The sequence below is a fragment of the Periplaneta americana genome, chromosome 1 (genome assembly GCF_040183065.1).
Source record: "Periplaneta americana isolate PAMFEO1 chromosome 1, P.americana_PAMFEO1_priV1, whole genome shotgun sequence".
NCBI classification, from domain to species: Eukaryota; Metazoa; Arthropoda; class Insecta; order Blattodea; family Blattidae; genus Periplaneta; species Periplaneta americana.
In genome coordinates, this window is record NC_091117.1 from 62238687 (window position 1) to 62258888 (window position 20202).

The following is a 20202-nucleotide window of genomic DNA, read 5'->3' on the forward strand; positions in this document are numbered from 1 at the left end:
GAAAAAGACCTAACCCCACTTGATTAATAACTATAAAAATATTTGATTTTTAATAATATTATTATCTTACGTAAGTTTTATAGCTTTCAGTAACATATACTATATAGCCGCCACTCAGTAAAATATGGAAATCAAAATCTAATTTAAGTTATTCTCTACATCTACTTATATAACCGCAAAATGTTTCATTTTCATATCATCAATATAGCATTAATATGTATAATTAATGAAAAATAGTCACATCATGGCATAACTACAATAATATTTCACTTATAATAGTAATAATGTCATCAAACCACCTCAAGTTTTGTAGTTTTTAATATCCAATACACAGTTGTACCCAGAAAATTACACACCACAGAATCGAACCTGTAAATTATTTTTAGTAAGTTAAGTTTCTAATGACCAATTTAATTTGAGCTCTAAATATGTCAGCATTCTTGCCTTCATGTAATATTGTTTACTGCAGTGTGTGTTTTGTTTTATTCTGAAATGCAACACGGCCGACTTGATGCTCGCTTCGCTTCTCCTGAATGCAATTAGCTAGTTCTCAAAACTGACGACAGATGGATTTTGGAAAATAGGAAAATTATGTAGGAAAATTGACATTTCACCGAAAACTACTATTTTTCCGAAAAACTTTGGATTCCAAGCTTCAAAATGAGGGGCCATTTATTAAAATCCTTTCAGCCGTTTTCCCGTAATTTCCATTACCAGTTCAAATTATATATATAGACTAATGGCTTTTGCAGCAAATGCTGCTGCAAACTAAGTTCGTTAGGCGTTCAAATAAAAATTTTTCAGATTTATTTTCAATGAAGAATACTTGTCTTTTTGATTGTTATTTGCTTCCATAATAATGAAACATACTCCCTCCGAATGGACTTTTTTTTAGGCCAAATACTTTTTCTTGAACCTATCCAACTTCAGTTTCGAGTTTCAACGCGAAAACGCAAGTATCAATGTCAGAACGATAACAGTAGCTATTTCAGATCATTGTAGATTGTAGGCAAAATTTAAAAAATGTCAGGTTTGCTAAGCTTTCGAACAATAGCATTTTCATGTAGCTGCTGGATGTAGAACTTGAAATGTAGAGCGTAAAATCATTTTATACTACTAAGAGATCTTGCTGAAATGATCTGGAGACTACAAAATTTTCTAGGCCTCTTATTTTATCAGTAAGTAATACCTTTTTATCTTTCCTTAGGAACTGTAATTTTTGCGCTCACTCGAGCCAATACTGAAGACAATGACACATATCAATATCTACACTACACCGCCATTAAGTATATGAAAAAGACCCAACCCCACTGGGTTAATAAGTATAAAAATATTTGATTTTTAATAACAATATTATTATCTTACTTAAGTTTTGTAGTTATATATAGCAGTCACTCAGTAAATTATAGAAATGAAGATCTAAATTAAGATATTCTCTACATTTACTTATATAACCTCAAAACGTTTCACTTTCATGTCATCAATATAGCATCAATATTATGTACAATTAATGAAAAATAGACGCATCATGATATTAACTATAATAGGCCTATTTAATTTCTAATGGTAATAATGTCATCAAGCCACCTCAAGTTTCGTAGATTTGAATATGCTGGGTAACTTTCGGTGTTGGACCCCGGACTCATTTCACCGGCATTGTCACCTTCATATCATTCAGACGCTAAATAACCTAGATGTTGATACTGCGTCGTAAAATAACCCAATAAAATAAAAAAATAGATTTGAATATCCAATACACAGCTGTACTCAGAAAATTATACACGGCAGAATCAGTTTTTAATAACAAATTGAATTGAGCTCTAAATATGTCGGCAATCCTGCAGGTCATGGCCTTCGTGTAATAGCCTATAGTTTATTGTAGTGTGTGTTTTGTTCTGAAATTCAATCAAGTCGGCCGTGATTCAATAAAATTAGTTCTCAAAACTGACAACAGATGAATTTTGGCAAATAGGAAAATTATGTAGGAAAATTGACATTTCACTGAAAACTACTATTTTTCCGAAAAACTTTGGATGCCAGGCATGAAAATGAGGGGTCACTCATTAAAATCCATTCAGCCGTTTTCCCGTAATTTCCATTACCAGTTCAAATTATATATAGGCTATAGATAACTGTTTTATAAATTCTAACTCTCAGTTTTTTTGAGAGCAGACTGGATGACAAAAGCTTCTGAACCAAATAATAACACGCATTTCCCATATTTATTCTGCGTTTAATTTTCTCCCGAGTGTCATTTATATTTCCTACTGTTGCTCCAAAGTATTTCAATTTTTCCACCGTTTCAAAGGATAAATCTCCTATTTTTTCTATTTCCATTTCGTACTACGTTCTGATTCCGAGACATAATCATATACTTTGTCTTTTCGGGATTTACTTCCAAACCTATCTCATTACCTGCTTCCAGTAAAATTCCCGTTTTGTGGATTTTCTCCTAACATATTCATATTATCCACATGAACAAGCAGCTGATATAACCCGTTCAATTGTAAACCCTCTCCATTTTCTTGGACTTTCATAATGGCATATTCTAGAGCGAAGTTAAAAAGTAAAGGTGATAGTGTATCTTCTTGCTTTAGCCCGCAGTGAATTCGAAAAGCATCAGACAGAAACTGGCCAATATAGACTCTGCTGTACATTTCACTGAAACACATTTTAATTACACGAACTAGTTTCTTGGGAATACCAAATTCAATAAGAATATTATATAAAACTTCTCTCTTAACCGAGTCGTATACTGTTTTGAAATGTATGAATAACTGATATAGGCTACTGTGCCCTTATATACTCCCATTTCTTCTCCAATTTTTGTCAAATACAAAAAAAATCTTATCAATAGTGAATCTATTACGCCTAAAACCACACTGACGATTCCCAATGAATCATCTACATATGGAGTTAATCTTCTCAAAATAATGTCGGACAAAATTTTGTACAAAATCAACAAAAGTGTTGTTCCCCGATAATTAATATAGATAGTACTTTCCCCCTTCTTGAAGATAGGTAGCTATAGTAAATGGACTTCTTCCATTGTCGGGTACAATTCCCTTTTCCAAAATACCAAGTAGGCTTATAACCTTATAAATAAGTTATCATAAGGAATTTCATTACGATATAAGCTTTCGTGAAACCTCTAAGAACAAAGACAATTCCCGTACCAAGAAACTTCTATCTTCAATTAATGACGTTTGTGATCAATCTCTGTCTCTCTCACCGTCACAACTCCGTGTAGTTTGTGAGTCGTTACATGTTTTCCTGGATGATGTTTTAATCTCTAAATTCCTTGTGCTATCGGTAAATCGTTTTAATTAATTTGCCCGGACTGCCTGATTACTGATACAAAGAGTTCCTAGCTCACTTTCTTAAGCAAACACAGAATTCAATATCACAACGTCAACACTCCACTGATAATTCCACGTGAACACTAATTAGCGAATCAAATGAGGTTAATGATACAAAATAGAGAAATGATAATCTACTACAATGACAACATTTCGACTACCATACGGATACGGTAAATTGCCTCCCAGGTAAAACAATTACGCAAATTTCCTCCCAGGGCCAAAAATGACGTAGATTGCCTTGTTTATATAAGCTTACGCTACGTAAATTTCCTCCCGAAGTAAAAATTACGTAAATTGCCTCCCAAGGTAAAATACATAAATTGCCTCCTGTTTATATGATCTTGCGATGTGTAAATTGCCTCATCTTTACCTGAGTGAGTAAACGCGTTTCCCATTGCTAATACACCACTGTAATGAATTTTTTCTTTTAATTTCCAGAATTTGGATTCTCAGTAATACATAGATGCTTAATTCTATAATTCACACAAATTACTGTTATGATGAAAAATGTTACGGAATATGATTACAAATTGGTCGGCTTCAGATAGAAAAATTTCATCATAAAATTAAAATGTGTTTAAAACATTAATTACTGATTTCTTCAAAGATGCACGAATTTAAAACAAACAGCCCTTAGAAATTCAAGTCGAGTAAATTGTCTCTGCTTCGGAATGTGGGCGTGAGACCTGCAGGCGGCTGGTCGGTCTGTGCCCTTCGAGGGCTGTAGCGCCACGGATTATTATTAAACTGTTTCTGTCAAAGTGCAAGTACTTTATTCGTGAATTTATTTAAGTAGGTTATTTTACGACGCTCTATCAACATCTTAGGTTATTTAGCGTCTGCATGAGATGAAGGTGATAATTCCGGTGAAATGAGTCCGGGGTCCAGCACCGAAAGTTACCCAGCATTTGCTCAAATTGTGTTGAGGGAGAACTCCGGAAAAAAAACCTCAACCAGGTAACTTGCCTCGACCGGGATTCGAAACCGGGCCACCTGGTTTCGCAGCCAGACGCGCTAACCGTAACTCCACACCTGTGAAAATACTTATTTGTGGAAAACAGATTTTATTCCTGTTGTCCAGGCTTCTAAACGATACATAGGTGTCGCTCTGTATTTGTTTAAGAACATCAATGTAGTGATAAAGTATCTGAATGACTTGCATTGAAAATACAGTTAAGTTTTCTATGAAATGACGTCATTTCGGCGGATGAACAAGTAGGACCGTGCGAGATGTACTCAGTGGTGGACTTGGAAGATTCGACGTCCTAGGCCAACGGTTCTCAAACTGTGGGGCTCGCACCCCTGGGGTGGGGGGGGGCACCGTAGTTTGACAGGGGAGGCAAATAAATGAGCAAGACAAGAATTTCGTTTTTCATTGTTATTTCAAATTTAAATTTTCAATTTAAAATATAATCAAAACGAAAGCATTGCAATAATAAAACATTCCTAAGGCATAGATCTAATGACTAATATGTGCCTGCTTTGAAATACACAGCTTGACCAGGTTTTTTTTCCAATCCAGAAAGTTCGAGACGTACACTAGCGTTGGAACTACGAATGACAAACTCACAACACAGTCGCAATAGAACTAATAAGTCACTCGCAGACGCGCTGCTTTCACAGTCTCAAATTTTCAATCCAGAAAGTTCGAGACTCGTCGGTATCTGCCGTGAACATTCGGGGAACAGGAAATGATGCCATAATAAGGCGCGACTGCACTACATCGGCAGCGATAGCCAATGTTGCCAATCCAGTTTAAATTCCCGCCTTTGAGTTATTCTAATTTATCTTTCTATCTTATATTATGGCGGGGGTGGCGGAGAACATAATTATCCAAGGCAAAGAAGGGGGGTGGCGAGAAATACTGAAGTTTGGGAATCGCTGTCCTAGGCAAATGAGAGGCAATTCACGTACAAGTCCACACCTGTGGAGTAACGGTCAGCGCATCTGGCCGCGAAACCAGGTGGCCCGGGTTCGAATCCCGGTTGGGACAAGTTACCTGGTTGAGGTTTTTCCGGGGTTTTCCCTCAACCCAACACGAGCAAATGCTGGATAACTTTCAGTGTTGGACCCCGGACTCATTTCACCGGCATTATCACCTTCATTTCATTCAGACGCTAAATAACCAGAGATGTTGATACAGCGTCGTAAAATAACCCAATTAAATAAAAATAAAAAATTCGCATACAATAATAGTAAACAGGAGGCAATTTACATGCATATAAAAAAGTAAACAGCCTCATTGGAGGAAATTTACATCACCCCACTACAGCAACGTGGTAACCGTGCATTCAGTAACGGTAGAAGCAAGTCGGAAGCAAGACTAAAGGTGGAAGGAGGAAATACACAGCCACCAATGTCCCTCTGTGACATATTAGGTTAGTGAATCTTTCGAGCAATTACGTAGGACCTATATAATTTGGTGATTTTATTTCCATTGTTACGTAAACACTTGTTGCATTGTTGTCATCTGTTAGCTTTTATTTGTATCAATATTTTAAACACATTTCACAAACGACCACAATGATATTAAACTTTCATGTGTAACTCTCCTCTTTGATTTATCTTCAAAATGACCCTCTTCATTTGCCTTCCACTCGTTAAATTCACAGCATCGGAATGTTTTTGCTACTTACGATGAAAATTGAGTAAGAATGATATCTCTTCTCTTGAGAAGTAAATTAACACACTTTCTAGAAATGAGATTAGATTAAGTGACGAGATAGCGTGGTCATTATAGATACGTAACTGAATCGTGATTTTTAGCCACACAGAGACAGTGTTAATTTTAGGATGAACCTAAGTATTGTAATTGCAATCTTAGCAAAACATACACTGATATGATATGACAAATTACAATGCTGTAATATGACGAAAATTGCAGTGACTTCATACCAAGATATTAAGAATGAACTTCCAACTCAGAAGCTTATGATAAAATCTATCTGTACGTCAAAATCACTCTGAGGGCTCAGTAAGAATTAATAAACAATGCTATGCAAATGACAAGCTTTTTGACAGATGAATAAAAGGCTTTCAGAGTGTTAATATGAGCGAGGATTATTAGTACTTCATTGTTGTCATTTACAGAGTGAACCGTAATTAATGTCCATAATTTCAAGGGGTTATTCTTTTATAAATATCAAAGAAAAAAAGAGTAAAATATAATATTGCTATTTTTTGTTTACTTTTGAACAAATAAAAATCATGTGAAACGTTTGTAGTGTATTTTGAGAAAAGTACTCAAATAATTACCAATTTTCTCGGTCAATTTAAGACAGTGTATTATAATAATAAATGATTGAAAGAATTTTATTTCTGTCCTTTAAATGTGCAGAAATTTATCTGAACAAATGTAACTTTTCGTCCTGAAAATAAATTTTAAAATGTTACATTTTTTCTTATCAAATTTCTGCACTTTTAAAGGACAAAACTAAAATTCTTTCAAACTATTGTCATAATATACTACTCTCTTAAACTGACTGGGCATATTGGGAATTAAATCAATATCTTTCCCAAAACAAGCTATAAAATGTTTCATATAAAATAATTTTTATCTCGGAAAGAAAGCAAAAACGAGAAAAATTGTATTAAATTTTTTTGTTTGAAATATCTCAAAGAATAACCCCCTGAAATTAATGACATTACTTGGTTCATTCTGTATATAAAGGTATCCAAAGTTTGGAGCTCCACGTGGGTTCCATCAGAAGGAAGGGAAAGGAAGGAGGTAGGAATGTATGTTGAGTCCTTTATAAGAGCCGGTTATCAGGTCTTGTGTTTCCTGACGAAAAGCCAACAAGTCGGTTGGAAACGTTGCAATTTCTACAGACAAGACAGTGCAAAATGTCTTTACTCGAAGTACATTGAGGGAAAAAATCTATCATTTCAGAGAATGCGAATTTCGAAATGTCTTCAAATTCTACCGCACTCGTGAACAGCGAATATTTCCTAAATCTGCTTCGGATTACGGTGATGTTGCATGATGCATGCGCTTATAGAAGCAGTTTCGGAACTAATTATGATTAAACAGAAGTCATTCGACATTTGCGTCTCGTAGAGCAGTGGTAGGTAGAGTGTTCGCTTAATGATTCGAAGGTTGTGAGTCCGATCCTTGTTCAAGTTATCATTTTATTTTATTGTCGTTAGTTAGCGATATAAATAACATTCAAGTTATCATTTGTATTCTGTTATCGTTCTTTAGCGATATAAATAACAGCCTATTCAAGTTAACATTTATATTCTGTTATTGTTCTTTAGCGATATAAATAATATTCAAGTTATTATTTATATTTTGTTATCGTTCTTTAACGATATAAGTAAAATAAATTTAATGTTAGGTTTTGAACAATAGGCTTTTTTCTTCTTCTATTATTATATTATAGTCTACAATCCTCCAACACAATAAAGTGAAGAGGAGTGACGACGACTTGAACCTGAGATGTTGACACCTAAATTCCGACGTTCTTCCGATTAAGCTACGGGGGCACAAATAATGAAGCATATGCGGAAATATTGGTCCAATTCCCCTCCAAGACATCCTGATAATTTGTGGAAGCTCGTCCAGGATGCTTGAGATGTCTTAACTGAGAACAGTTGCTATTTGAAAAGACTAGTTCATTCCATGCCCACTCGACTGCAAGATGTGATCTAGATGGGAGGAAGATGAACTAAATATTGAATCGTGGCTTTTTGTTTTGTCTTCTTTTTTAACTTTTAACTGTTTGAATTTTCTGTGGCAGACGCCAGTAGGTTTGTTTTGTTTATGCCACGATATATATTTTTGTTGAGAATAAAATCTTTCTTTCCATTTACAGTCATAATGTCACAGTAAATAATGCTAAAGTCATGGCATAAGACATTCATGAATCTGATCATAATTACTAAAACAGTCATAAAACAGACAGAAGCAATTAAATTTTCTCTCTCTCGCTCTCTCTCTCTCTCCGAAAAACAAAACAAAAAAAAACATAAAAATCACTAGGTTGTGTTCGAACGTACGACCTCATTAATACATCCCGGAACGCTACCACTACGCTAGAATAGTTACATGCAGAACACCTCAATTATAACTGTAGATATCAGGCCACGTGGTCCAACAACATGTAACACCGACTGTTTCCGAACTGTAGCGGAGATACCCGAAACGAACTAAGCTTCTGGAGAGCGGTCACTTTTTCTTTTGACAGCTTGTATGTACATGCGAAAGCTCAGGCGTGCTCCCAACCGTCGAGTGCTGCGTTATCAAACAACTGTGTATGCAAGACATAAGAGTGCGAAAGTATTCAATGTCCATTTAAAGTTAAAAGATAGTAGATATGCTATCATGATCCTTTATTTTGACATGAATTCGTTTATGTTGGACATACAATTGATGATAAAATCTAACATTTCAGCTAAACACGATGTTCAAAAAATCTTCACTACATGGAGCACATGTAAAAGTGTACGTTTGCTGCCATCTGTAGAGTGTTGCATAGTGTACTTAAAATGAATGAGCTATGAGGATTATCTAATAAAATACTGTTGTATGTCGAAAATCACATATTACTTTTATAAATTTATGTCCAACGCTGTTTTACTAGTAGACGGTATGAAATTCTAATAGTAAAATAGTCTACAATTAAAATATTCTACACCAATAATTTGATAGAAAATAACATTTCTTTACAAATCACAATTTTCGATTTACAACACAATTTACTGGGTGTACGATTCATATTAAATGCATAATTTTGTTTCGGTTATATATAATAAATACTGTATTATTGAATTATGAAATTCACTTAAAAAATAAACATTAACTCATTCATAGTTTTCTGCTCAAGGACAGGTCTTGCATTGAAACCCGACATTCTCCAATCTTTTATATTTTCTGTCTTCTTCTTAGTCTTCGCATATGATCCATATATCTTGCTGTCGTCTTATCATCTGATATCTTCTGCTACGAATTTTTCTCCCGTTCACCATTCCTTCCAGTGCAACTTTCAGTAGACAGTTTCTTCTCAGCCAGTGACCCAACCAATTCCTTTTTCTCTTCCTGATCAGTTTCAGCATTATTCCTTCTTCACCCACTCTTTCCAGCACAGTTTCATTCTTTTTCTCTCTGTCCATTTCACACACTTCTTTCTTCTCCGTATCTACATTTCAAATTCTTCTAGTCGCTTCTCTTGACTTCGTGGTAATGTCCATGTTTCTGCTCAATACAATGCTACACTCCACACAAAGCAATTCACTAGTCTTTTTCTTGGTTATTTTTCCAGACGCCCACTGAAGATGCTCCTTTTTCTATTTTCCATTGCTGTTCTTCTTGTGACTTCCTGTCAGGAACTCATGTTACTGCTTATATTACACCCCAAGTAATTGACACATTTTTTTTTTTAATGTTTGACACTGCCTTAATGAAAATTTATTTTTATTTTAAGGATAAATTCTACAATTTGTAGGTGAAATTATGAAGCAGTACGATTTAGTTCTTTATTTTTAAACCATTAGTCTTTTATTAGAAAAAGTTAAATATTTCTGAACAAGATATTTTAATTGAAGAGTGCAGGGGAAAAGGAATCAAAGTTAGATTTCTTTGAAGAGTGATGTCATCTTCTAATTCAGTATATTACTGCAACGTTTAATCCCAGATCATATATAGATTGTTCGTTCCTTTGTTAAAATCTTTTGCACTTTCAAGAGAACAACCGCCAGGATCGCCACCCGTCCGCCGTAAACGAACACGAGAGGGCAGTACAGTCGCTAATGCAATTCAAATGAAAGTTATGACGTGACTCCTTATGTAACAACTAGATGACAGCATAGTAAACCTGACAAAAGTTGTTAACTTCAAAATCTATAACGCGGAGCAAATCTGGATAGGCCTATATATGATCTAGGATTTAATGTTGTTCCTAATGAAAAAGTGGGAAAGGAATACTGCATCCATGGTGATAATTATCCTTTACCAATTTTGATAAGAAAAACACTAAAGTTAGTAGTAATATACTGCATTAGACGATGATATGATCTTATGATATTTAAGAGAAATGTAACTTCGATTGTTTTTCCTGTGTACTCATCAATTCATTTTATTCTTGAACTAATATGTATCATTTGAGTATATTTCACGTCTAAATTGTTTACCACAAAAAATAAAATTCTAGAGTCCTAGATCAAACTGTACATGAGAAAAGTTTACCTAATGTGTGCAATAAAAATGAAATCACGATTAAATTCTGCACTAGAAATATTGTTATATGAATAAACGTCTGGTAATATTAATGTTTATTATATGCATTAAATGATTCTTAAACTGCTCTATAGCCTATGGTGGTAAAGTTTCATTTAATTATCTTTAGCAATAATAAAAAGAGAAAAGTTTAAACTATTACAATTTTCAAACTTTTAAACAGCCTTCTAACTACTTTGTATTCTTAAGATAACTGAACTCTATTCTCACTTATATAATTAAGTTATTTCACTGTCATCTCTATGAAATATCTTTGACAATTTACAATTATTTCTTCCGTGTTGCGCATGTTTGAACTTTTGGTTAATAAAACAAAATGTTACATGTAAAATAAGATAAAACTTTATTTGTCAAGTTGCATGAAATATACCTCCAACGCATACGGATATTATAACTGTGTTGAATATTTCAGGTCACAAGAGTTGATCAGAAATGCTATAATGAGCAACCATTTCCTGAAGAATTTGGACAGAGATCGGGTACAGGCGATAGTGGAGGCTATGTACATGAAAGGGTACGAAGCGCTTCAAAATGTCATCACTGAAGGAGCAAAAGGTGAAGTAAACAATTCTAGTTTTTCAGAAATATTAGTATCGTTTTCGGACCACATGTCAATACATGCATTATTTATATACTGCTGTTGATTTTCTACATTACAGGTTCTCATCTCTATGTATCAGCTGAGGGAAAATTTGAGGTGTACAAGGGAGGAAATAAAGTTACCAGCTTTGGACCTGGGAGGACATTTGGAGAACTTGCGATCCTCTACAATACAAAGCGTAATGCTACAATTCGAGGTAAGATTCGCTGTTTAAGGCAGGAAAAAATTATATGTAATTTTTTTTTGTCTTATGGAATTATCTGTTATGGTTACCAATTGTTATTAATAGAGACAAATTCGCTCTGGCCCTGAAGATAGAACCCGAGACAACCCCGTTCAACGCATTGGGTGCTCTAACTATAGCTATGCCGAAGTTAAATCCACAGCACCTTTGGTTTCTTCCCTCAGTAGCCCTACTCCATGTTCGACATATACAGGGTGTTTCCGGAGGGAAGATGGGGAAGGGCACATGTGTCAATTTGAGATCAGGAAACCTTGTCCGGAAATGACTAAGTCGAAAGTTATAAGCAAAAATATTTGTGTGGAAATGGAATTGAAATTTGGCACCACGTGCTCTCCTTATCTTATCTTTTGGAACAGCCATGGAAAGATGATATGGGGCGGATATCTCCTACGTAGGTACTTGTAGAATACAATCTGTGAGTTGTCTACTGTTCCCATTGGCTCATCCGTATTCGAAAATCATGTCTACATATTTCGCTCTCGTGTACTACTCCATTTCACTAGGACTGATCGACTGGACACTGCAACTTCTACACATACATGTCATTAATTTCAGGGGGTTATTCTTTGAGACATTTCAAACAAAAATGTTTAATACAATTTTGCTCGTTTTTGGTTTGTCTTCTCGTTTTATATGAAACATTTCATAGTGTGTTTTGGGAAAGTTATTGAATTAATTCCCAATATGCTGGAAGAGAGCAGTGTATTATGATAATAAATGCTTTGAAAAAATTTCATTTTTGTGCTTTAAATGTTCAGAAATTTGATCCGAACAAATGTAACATTGTAAAATTCCTTTGCAGAATGAAAAGTCACATTTGTTTGGATCAAATTTCTGCATACGTATAGGACAAAACTAAAATTCTCTCAATCACTTCTTATCATAATACACTGCTCTCTTAAATTGACTGAACATATTGTGAATTAAATCAATGGCTTTCCCAGAACAAGCTATGAAATGTTTCATATAAAACAACTTTTAAATCGAAAAGGAAGCAAAAAGGAGCAAAATTGCATTAAACATTTTTGTTTGAAATATCTCAAAGAATAACCCCCTGAAATTAATGGCATTACTTACGGTTCACCCTGTATATTAAGTCATCACACAAGGAGCGCACTCATTTGAGTGACTTTGTGGCCGGTACTCCACTATGCGGCACGTATGTAAGGTGTATAATCTATGTAAAGATTAATTATTAATATTTGGTCCTACAGAATTCTCTGTTATGGTTACCATTTGTTATTAACGGAGAAAAATTTGCTCCGGTCCCCGAGGATCACATCCTACTTACTGGGTGCTCTAACCATGAGCCGGAGCGAGTTTTTCTCCATGAATAACGAATGGAAACTAACCATAACAGGTAATTCTATAGGACCAAAAAATTAATCTTTACATATATTATTCGCCTAACAGTACATTTATATATTGTGAAGACCTGGTCACCAACTAACTCAAATGAATGCGCTTCTTGTGTGATGTGGATTGAACTTCGGAGTAGCTCAGTGGTTAGAGCACCCGGTGCGTAGGACTGGGGGTCCGGGGTTCGATCTTCGGCGCCGAAGCGGATTTTTCTCCATTAGCAGCAAAAGGAAAAGTACAAATTTGCTGCTTCCAGAATTAAAACATAAATAATACCATTACAATCTTCAGAAATTCTCAAACGTATTCAATTAAGAATCTATTTAAAGACTTAAAATTCCCGCTGTTGTCACTGTATTGCAGCTGTCTGTGAGATGAAATGTTTGAAACAAATGTGCACTTTTTTACTATACACTGTAACTTGACATATGTTGACAGTTGTAACCAACGCGAAAGTATGGGTACTCAACAGACAAGTTTTCCAAAAAATTATGATGCGTACGCGACTCAAGGATATAGAAGAAAAAGTGAAGTTTCTGCGAAGTCATCCCCTTCTTAAGGATCTTAGTAAAGAAATTCTAGCGAAGATGTCAGATCTTCTCAAAGTGGTAAGTAGCACAAGTGGATGACCGTCTTCTTCGGACCCTAAATTCACTATACTATACCATGTGCAGTACTACACTACACTGTATCATATCATATCATATCATATCATATCATATCATATCATATCATATCATATCATATCATATCATATCATAGTATCATATTATAGTATCATATCATATATCATATCATATCACATCACATCACAATCAGTATCATTATCATTATCATTATCATTATATCATATCATATCATATCATATCATATCATATCATATCATATCATATCATATCATATCATATCATATCATATCATATCATATCATATCATATCATATCATATCATAGTATCATATCATATATCATATCATATCACATCACAATCATTATCATTATCATTATATCATATCATATCATATATCATATCATACTATATTATATTATATTTATGCGCTATGAATTTATGACTGTTTTACTACTGATTCCACAATTTGGGACATCTGGCCGACACGTACGGCTGACTACTAGGATCAAGAATACAAAACAGAGGTTAACTTAAAAATAAAATACAATAAGATTTGCGGAGAGAATGCAAAACATTGATAATTTTAAAAATAAAGGACAATTTGATTTCGGAGAAACATGAGATGAAAGTACAATGAAGAATAATGAAATGAAGTAAATAATATTACGTAGTGTTATACAAGTAATTGTGTAAAATGGATAATGAATCTCTCAATATTATTAAACAAATATTTTTAATGTCCTCATTAGAAAATTTAAGAGAAAGGAGAATGGTTATGGTTAACTGAAATGAAGTTCCCCTAGCGCCAAAAAGAAGTCCTTTCACTTCCCATGTATTAATATTCATTTGTATCTCTTACTGAAGTGAGGAATACATGGATTGTAAATATACTTCTTTTCATCGTTAACGTTATTGGCTTGTTGATCATCCTTCTCAAAACGGACAGTGGAGTTAAGAATGAAGCTTCTTTGATTCCGGTGATCGATGGCTACAATGTCTGCTCTTCTCGTGCACCCATTCTCAGCCAAGCAGTGCACTTCTTCGTAAACCTCCTACTTTGCCTTGTGAAGAGTGGTTGCGATGGAGCTTCTCACTTACGTGGCGATTGTTCCTCAGTAGTTCTCCTTTATGGCATTAACCCAAAACATGCCCAAGGGTTTCTACTTCGGTGCATCCTGGATGATGACAATTTTGATCTTGGAAGGAACGACCTGGCATAGATCGTACTACTGCGATGTTTGTGGACATCTTTATGGCATTCTTGCACTTTGAGGATGATATCCCTCTTCTATAATTAATCCAAGAGTTGTTTTTTGGATTCTCACTCTAAGTCACCACTCCTTTACCTTTCTGTGAAAGACGACACCAATTATTAAACGACCTCCGCTGTAACTCAGATCGTAAACTTAGTATATTACGATACAAACGTGGTAAGTGAATCACTCAATCAATCAATAATGTTTATTTGTCAGAATTACAATTACGTAATTATAGACAATAGTCGACAGAAACACAATTTAAAATGTTAAATTTCCAAGCTTATATGGCTGTCAAAAAATTCATTAATATGATAAAAAGGATTATCTATAAGCTATTGTTTTAAAACAACTTTGAATCTAAATAAGCCAAATGAGTGGGCATTCTTAGGCAATCTGTTAAACATATCTAAAGATATAACACTGAACCATTTCTTGGTCTTTCTCAATCTGACCGTACCTGTTACAATATAATTATTATTCCTTGTAAAATACTTGTGAAGCTGAAATTGAGAAGAATGACTATTTAAAATAATCTTAGTATGGACTAAACAATCATAAATACATTGATTAATAACAGTACCAATTTTAGTATTGCGAAATAAAGGTCGACAATAAGTATTAATGGAGGGTGAATTAGTAATAATTCATAATACTTTTTTCTGCAAAATTGTAACACTGTAAACATTAGCACCGTTACCCCACAAAAATTAATGCACTGTGCACTGTGGAAAAATGCGTAATAGGCTTGTTTCAGATAACTACTAGATATAATAGCTTTTAATTTACACAAGAGATAAAGTACACGGGATAACCTTTTACACACAGCCGTAATGTGACCCGCCCAAGTAAGCTTTGAGTGTAATATAATACCAAGGAGTTTAACTTCTGAAATCATTTCATCAGGGAACATGATTTAATGAAAATAGGATTTGCTGAGTTTTAGTTCTATTAAGTTTCAACCCGTTGACTTCAAACCAATCAGCAGTATCACATAAATAGGAATTCATTAATAAAGACAGATGATGTATGTCATACATAACTTAGTAGACAAAAAAGTGTCATCAGCAAATAGGACTGTCACAATTTGTATTAAAAGGTAGATCATTTATCATAATAAGGAACAGTAGAAGACCCACAACAGATCCTTGAGGAACTCCAATATTAACATTAATCGCATTATAAAGCTCCCCATCGAGGAAAAGTTAGAGAAGACGAGACGAAGTCGAGTCTTCTTCGTCTCGTCTTCTCTATTTCCGAGATTTTGTTATGCACTTAACACATGTAGGCTATTGCATACTATTTTCGGCCGATTTTAATTAAAAAATTAATTATTATTTTTATTTAAACAAATAGTTTTTTTTTTGGACAGCTAACACTTTCATGTGTAATCGCCATTTCTTATTTGTCGATAGGTGTTATTCATTTGTTATTATTCGGCGGCGATAGTGAAAATGTTCAATCAAATAAATTACAGAAAGTTTAGTTTTGTTTTCAAAGAAGGAGGTAGGTGGCACATTAATTACACATCAATATAAATAAATAGCATATACAAAATGTTTTAGTTGACACATTAATTATACGTACGTACATTGCATACCGGTATAGGTTAATGCTTGAATACGTATTTTCTCCCATGGATGTTTTCGCGTTCAGCCACAACCCCATGAGTGGCGCACAGGATAACAGCCGGAAGTCGTCAGAAATGGTTTCCACGCTTACGTCTTATCTACATTAATTCCTGTTTTCTTACAAATCTCCACTCCAATAAATTATTTTTAAAAGCATAGAGGTATAATAACACATTCAGTTACTTTTTCATAGCACATAGTGGTGCGCGACACTGATAGTTCGTTACTTTTAAGTAAGCTAAATAAAAATGTTGATTTCATTTATTAACTTACCGCACGTGTGTTATAAGTTCAACTTACAAGGTCTACTAGCAACATCGGTAAGGTTATTAAAAAACACCATCGGTCAAAAAATGTTATAAAACGCATACAACAATGGTATTGTTACGCTGTGCACGAAGGTACGATTTATCGATGCTAATGTTATTCGGAAAGGTAGTACCACAGTGTAGTATATACAGTCACGAAGCTTGAGTTGTGAGGGTGCTAGGATCAATAGACTGTGCCGGTACTATTTCACATTGTCTGTAATGAGGCGATAGTAGCGATCCTAGTGGTTAGCAACTATCTATGGACGCATATTTACTACGTATTGAGCTTCGTGACTGTATATACTAGGCTGTGGTAGTAATGTATAAATATAATAAGGTAATGATAATTCTAGCGTAATTCCTAGGATACATAACCTATATATATATATATATATATATATATATATATATATATATATATATATTACAGTGGAATTTGTCGTACGTTTTCGATTATGGTACAAGAGCATCAATTTACATTTCTTACTGGATGAAATTGTCTAAAATATTCTTCTCATTACATTAAAATAAGTATTTATTGTACAGTATAATAACATAAAACTAAGAATGTTACATTGTAACGTACAAGTTGAAAGTTATATTCAAATATATCCTTCACAAGTTTTAAAGAAAGTTTAAAAACGACTCAATTTTCCAATCTCTTTTCAGGAGTTCTTTTCACCTGGACAATGTATAATCAAACAAGGCGATAAAGGGGACAAATTCTACATGATCAGTGGTGGAAATGTAAAGATCAGTAAACTGGAGCCAGGTCTGTAACTAGATTCCAAACGAATATATTCATGATCACATCTACGACATTAAGAACTTTCAAAATCTAGAATAAATCGCTGCATAACAAGCAAGCAGGTAGCCAGACAAGCAGGCAACTTGCGTATGCTTTTAGGGATGCTGAAAATCTCAATTTCTATGAAAATGTGTAAACATAGATGAATATCGTTGGTAAAATTATATAAAAGATAATTCTTAAATTTTGTAAAACTTAAACCATGATTTTATGTATCACATTAATTACACATATTATTTCCTTTCATTTAAATGTCTAACAAAATTAGATGAACTGAATTTTCTATAATAATAAAGGTAAGTTACGTTCTGTAACCAATGTGTTATTTGTAGGTGACGAAAAAGAACAAGACATGGGGACGCTATCTAATGGTAAATACTTCGGTGAACTAGCATTACTAATCGAAGATACGAGGCAGGCAACAGTAACAGCCATCCAACCCGGTGCCGAATGTCTTGTTCTAGATAGAGGGTGAGAATCTAACTTTTAATTTGTGTGCATTTGAGAGAGATAACTCTCTCATTTGGGGTAATTTCTGCGTTTATGTTATGATGTATTTTTTTATTTATTATTATATGAATGTGCTAGTCAACAACCATAGGCCAATAACAGCCAGCACAAGTGATACAATAATAACACAGAATATACGGAATTAAAATTTGAATAGAATAAAAAATTTACAATAATAATAATAATAATAATAATAATAATAATAATAATAATACAAAATTTAAAATAAGTAAATAAAAATTGTAATGTCAATTAACGGGTGCATAAAAAAATAAAGCCATCTTAAACAAATAATTTTTCTCTAATCTACGATACATTATACTATGAAAATACTAGATATGATACAATGAAAAATAAATGTAATTTCTAAAAGATTACATAAATGATAAGTCTTTGCCAAGAGCAAACTAAGTCTATACTGGAAATATCGAATTAGAAGCCATGCATGTTGATATTTGTTATACATCTGGAGACTGGTGAAATAAATTTGGAATTTTTATTATATAACCTTTGACGATCTTACAAAAGAACACATAAAGGAGCCCATGACGTCTAGCATATGGGTTTCCATAATTAAAGTATTCGCATTTTCTCTCATAAGTTCACAATTATAGGCTACTCGGAATTAATGGGCAGACATGTAAATGAATTTAAGTATACTAATTTTCTTCCTATATTTTCTAATTTAGTCGAATCAGTAGTTGTAATCGAGTTCCAAACTACAGACGCATATTCGAGTTTCGATTGCACCTATGTATAGTAGAGCATTAAAAAATAATCAGGGGTGGAAAAAGAATAAGTTATTGACCGTATTATTATTATTATTATTATTATTATTATTATTATTATTATTATTATTACTTATAGCTTTTAAGGAACCCGGAGGTTTATTGCATCTTTCACATAAACCCGCCATCGGTCCCTAGCCTGAGCAAAATAATTAATCCAGTCTCTACCATCATATCCCACCTCCCTCAAATTAATTTAAATATTACCCTCCCATCTACGTCTCGGCCTCCCTAAAGGTCTTTCTCCCTACGGCCTCCCAACTAACTCTCTATATGCATTTCTGGGTTCGCCCACACGTGCTACATGACCTGCCCATCTCAAACATCTGGATTTAATGTTCCTAATTATGTCAGGTGAAGAATACAATGCGTGCAGTTCTGAGTTCTGTAATTTTCTCAATTCTCCTGTAACTTCATCCCTCTCAGCCCAAAATATTTTCCTAAGCACCTTATTCTCAAACACCCTTAAACTCTGTTTCTCAACGTGGTAGTCCAAGTTTCACAACCATACAGAAAAACCGGTAATATAACTGTTTTATAAATTCAAACTTTCAGCTTTTTTGAGAGCAGACTGATTATTATTATTATTATTATTATTATTATTATTATTATTATTATTCTTGTTGTTGTTGTTGTTGTAACGATGAAAGCATAAGATCTTAATAGGCTACATGATATTCTTTTTCAGACCGTTTATCCAGTTGCTGGGTAATATAGAAGAAATAAAGAACAATGTTGATATGTACAGCAATAAGAAGAGAGAATCTTTGGAACGCACTATACAACATAATGCCAATAATGGTGAGGAATCTCAAATCTGTTTATTGTCATAAAATTAAATTTGAGTTATTTCACTCCACAGCTACAGTGTGAAAATACACCACAATACACCTGAACAGAAATTTTATCTGAATGTTTGAGAACAGAAGGAGAAGATTCTAAGTGTATCCATTGTGAACATGAAAGGTATGGACAAAGTAATTTTAATGGAAAAGGAAATATTTACAGCATCCCTGATTCATTATTGACGAGTCAATGAATGTGGAATGATCTACATGAACATAACACATTAATACGCTAAATGTGAGGATGTTAAAGTTAATAATGACATATAAGTCTACGATTTATACTATTATATATTATTAGATCTAAGACTTCTTTCCATAGGCCGTAACGTGTGCATATATGGAAACAGATCTCGCTTACAAGGCAACCGTCCCAGGTCGTGTAGCTTGAATTTAATGAAAATGCATATTTAACCTAATTTTTGTTCTTTAAGAAACGTGATGATGTCGTTCGTTTCACTTTTTCCTCGTTTACGAAATACGGCTTGAAAATCGATGCTGCTTATGCCGCTTCTTTCGCGCATTCGGAGCCTCATAGTTCCTCGACACCGTATCATAGCTCTCGCTTTAATGCTGTAGTCTATTTTCTTTTTCTCTTTACTCACATTAATAGAGTACTCTTG

At 34.0% G+C, this 20202-nt stretch overlaps 2 protein-coding genes across 3 annotated transcripts in view; one reads left to right on the forward strand and one right to left on the reverse strand.

Annotated features, from left to right (window-relative positions):
* LOC138696326 (fibronectin type III domain-containing protein 5) overlaps window positions 1-20202 on the reverse strand; it is a 1093145-nt gene that overhangs the window by 933712 nt on the left and 139231 nt on the right. The window lies entirely within an intron of this gene.
* The window catches only part of LOC138696317 (cGMP-dependent protein kinase, isozyme 1-like), a 50631-nt gene that overhangs the window by 9941 nt on the left and 20488 nt on the right, over window positions 1-20202 (forward strand). For both annotated transcript variants that reach the window (XM_069821120.1, XM_069821111.1), the window contains exons 3-8: window positions 11009-11151; window positions 11256-11393; window positions 13239-13408; window positions 17298-17400; window positions 17769-17907; window positions 19423-19535. In XM_069821120.1, the coding sequence (XP_069677221.1) occupies window positions 11009-11151; window positions 11256-11393; window positions 13239-13408; window positions 17298-17400; window positions 17769-17907; window positions 19423-19535 (806 nt within the window). The remainder of the gene's footprint in view (window positions 1-11008; window positions 11152-11255; window positions 11394-13238; window positions 13409-17297; window positions 17401-17768; window positions 17908-19422; window positions 19536-20202) is intronic.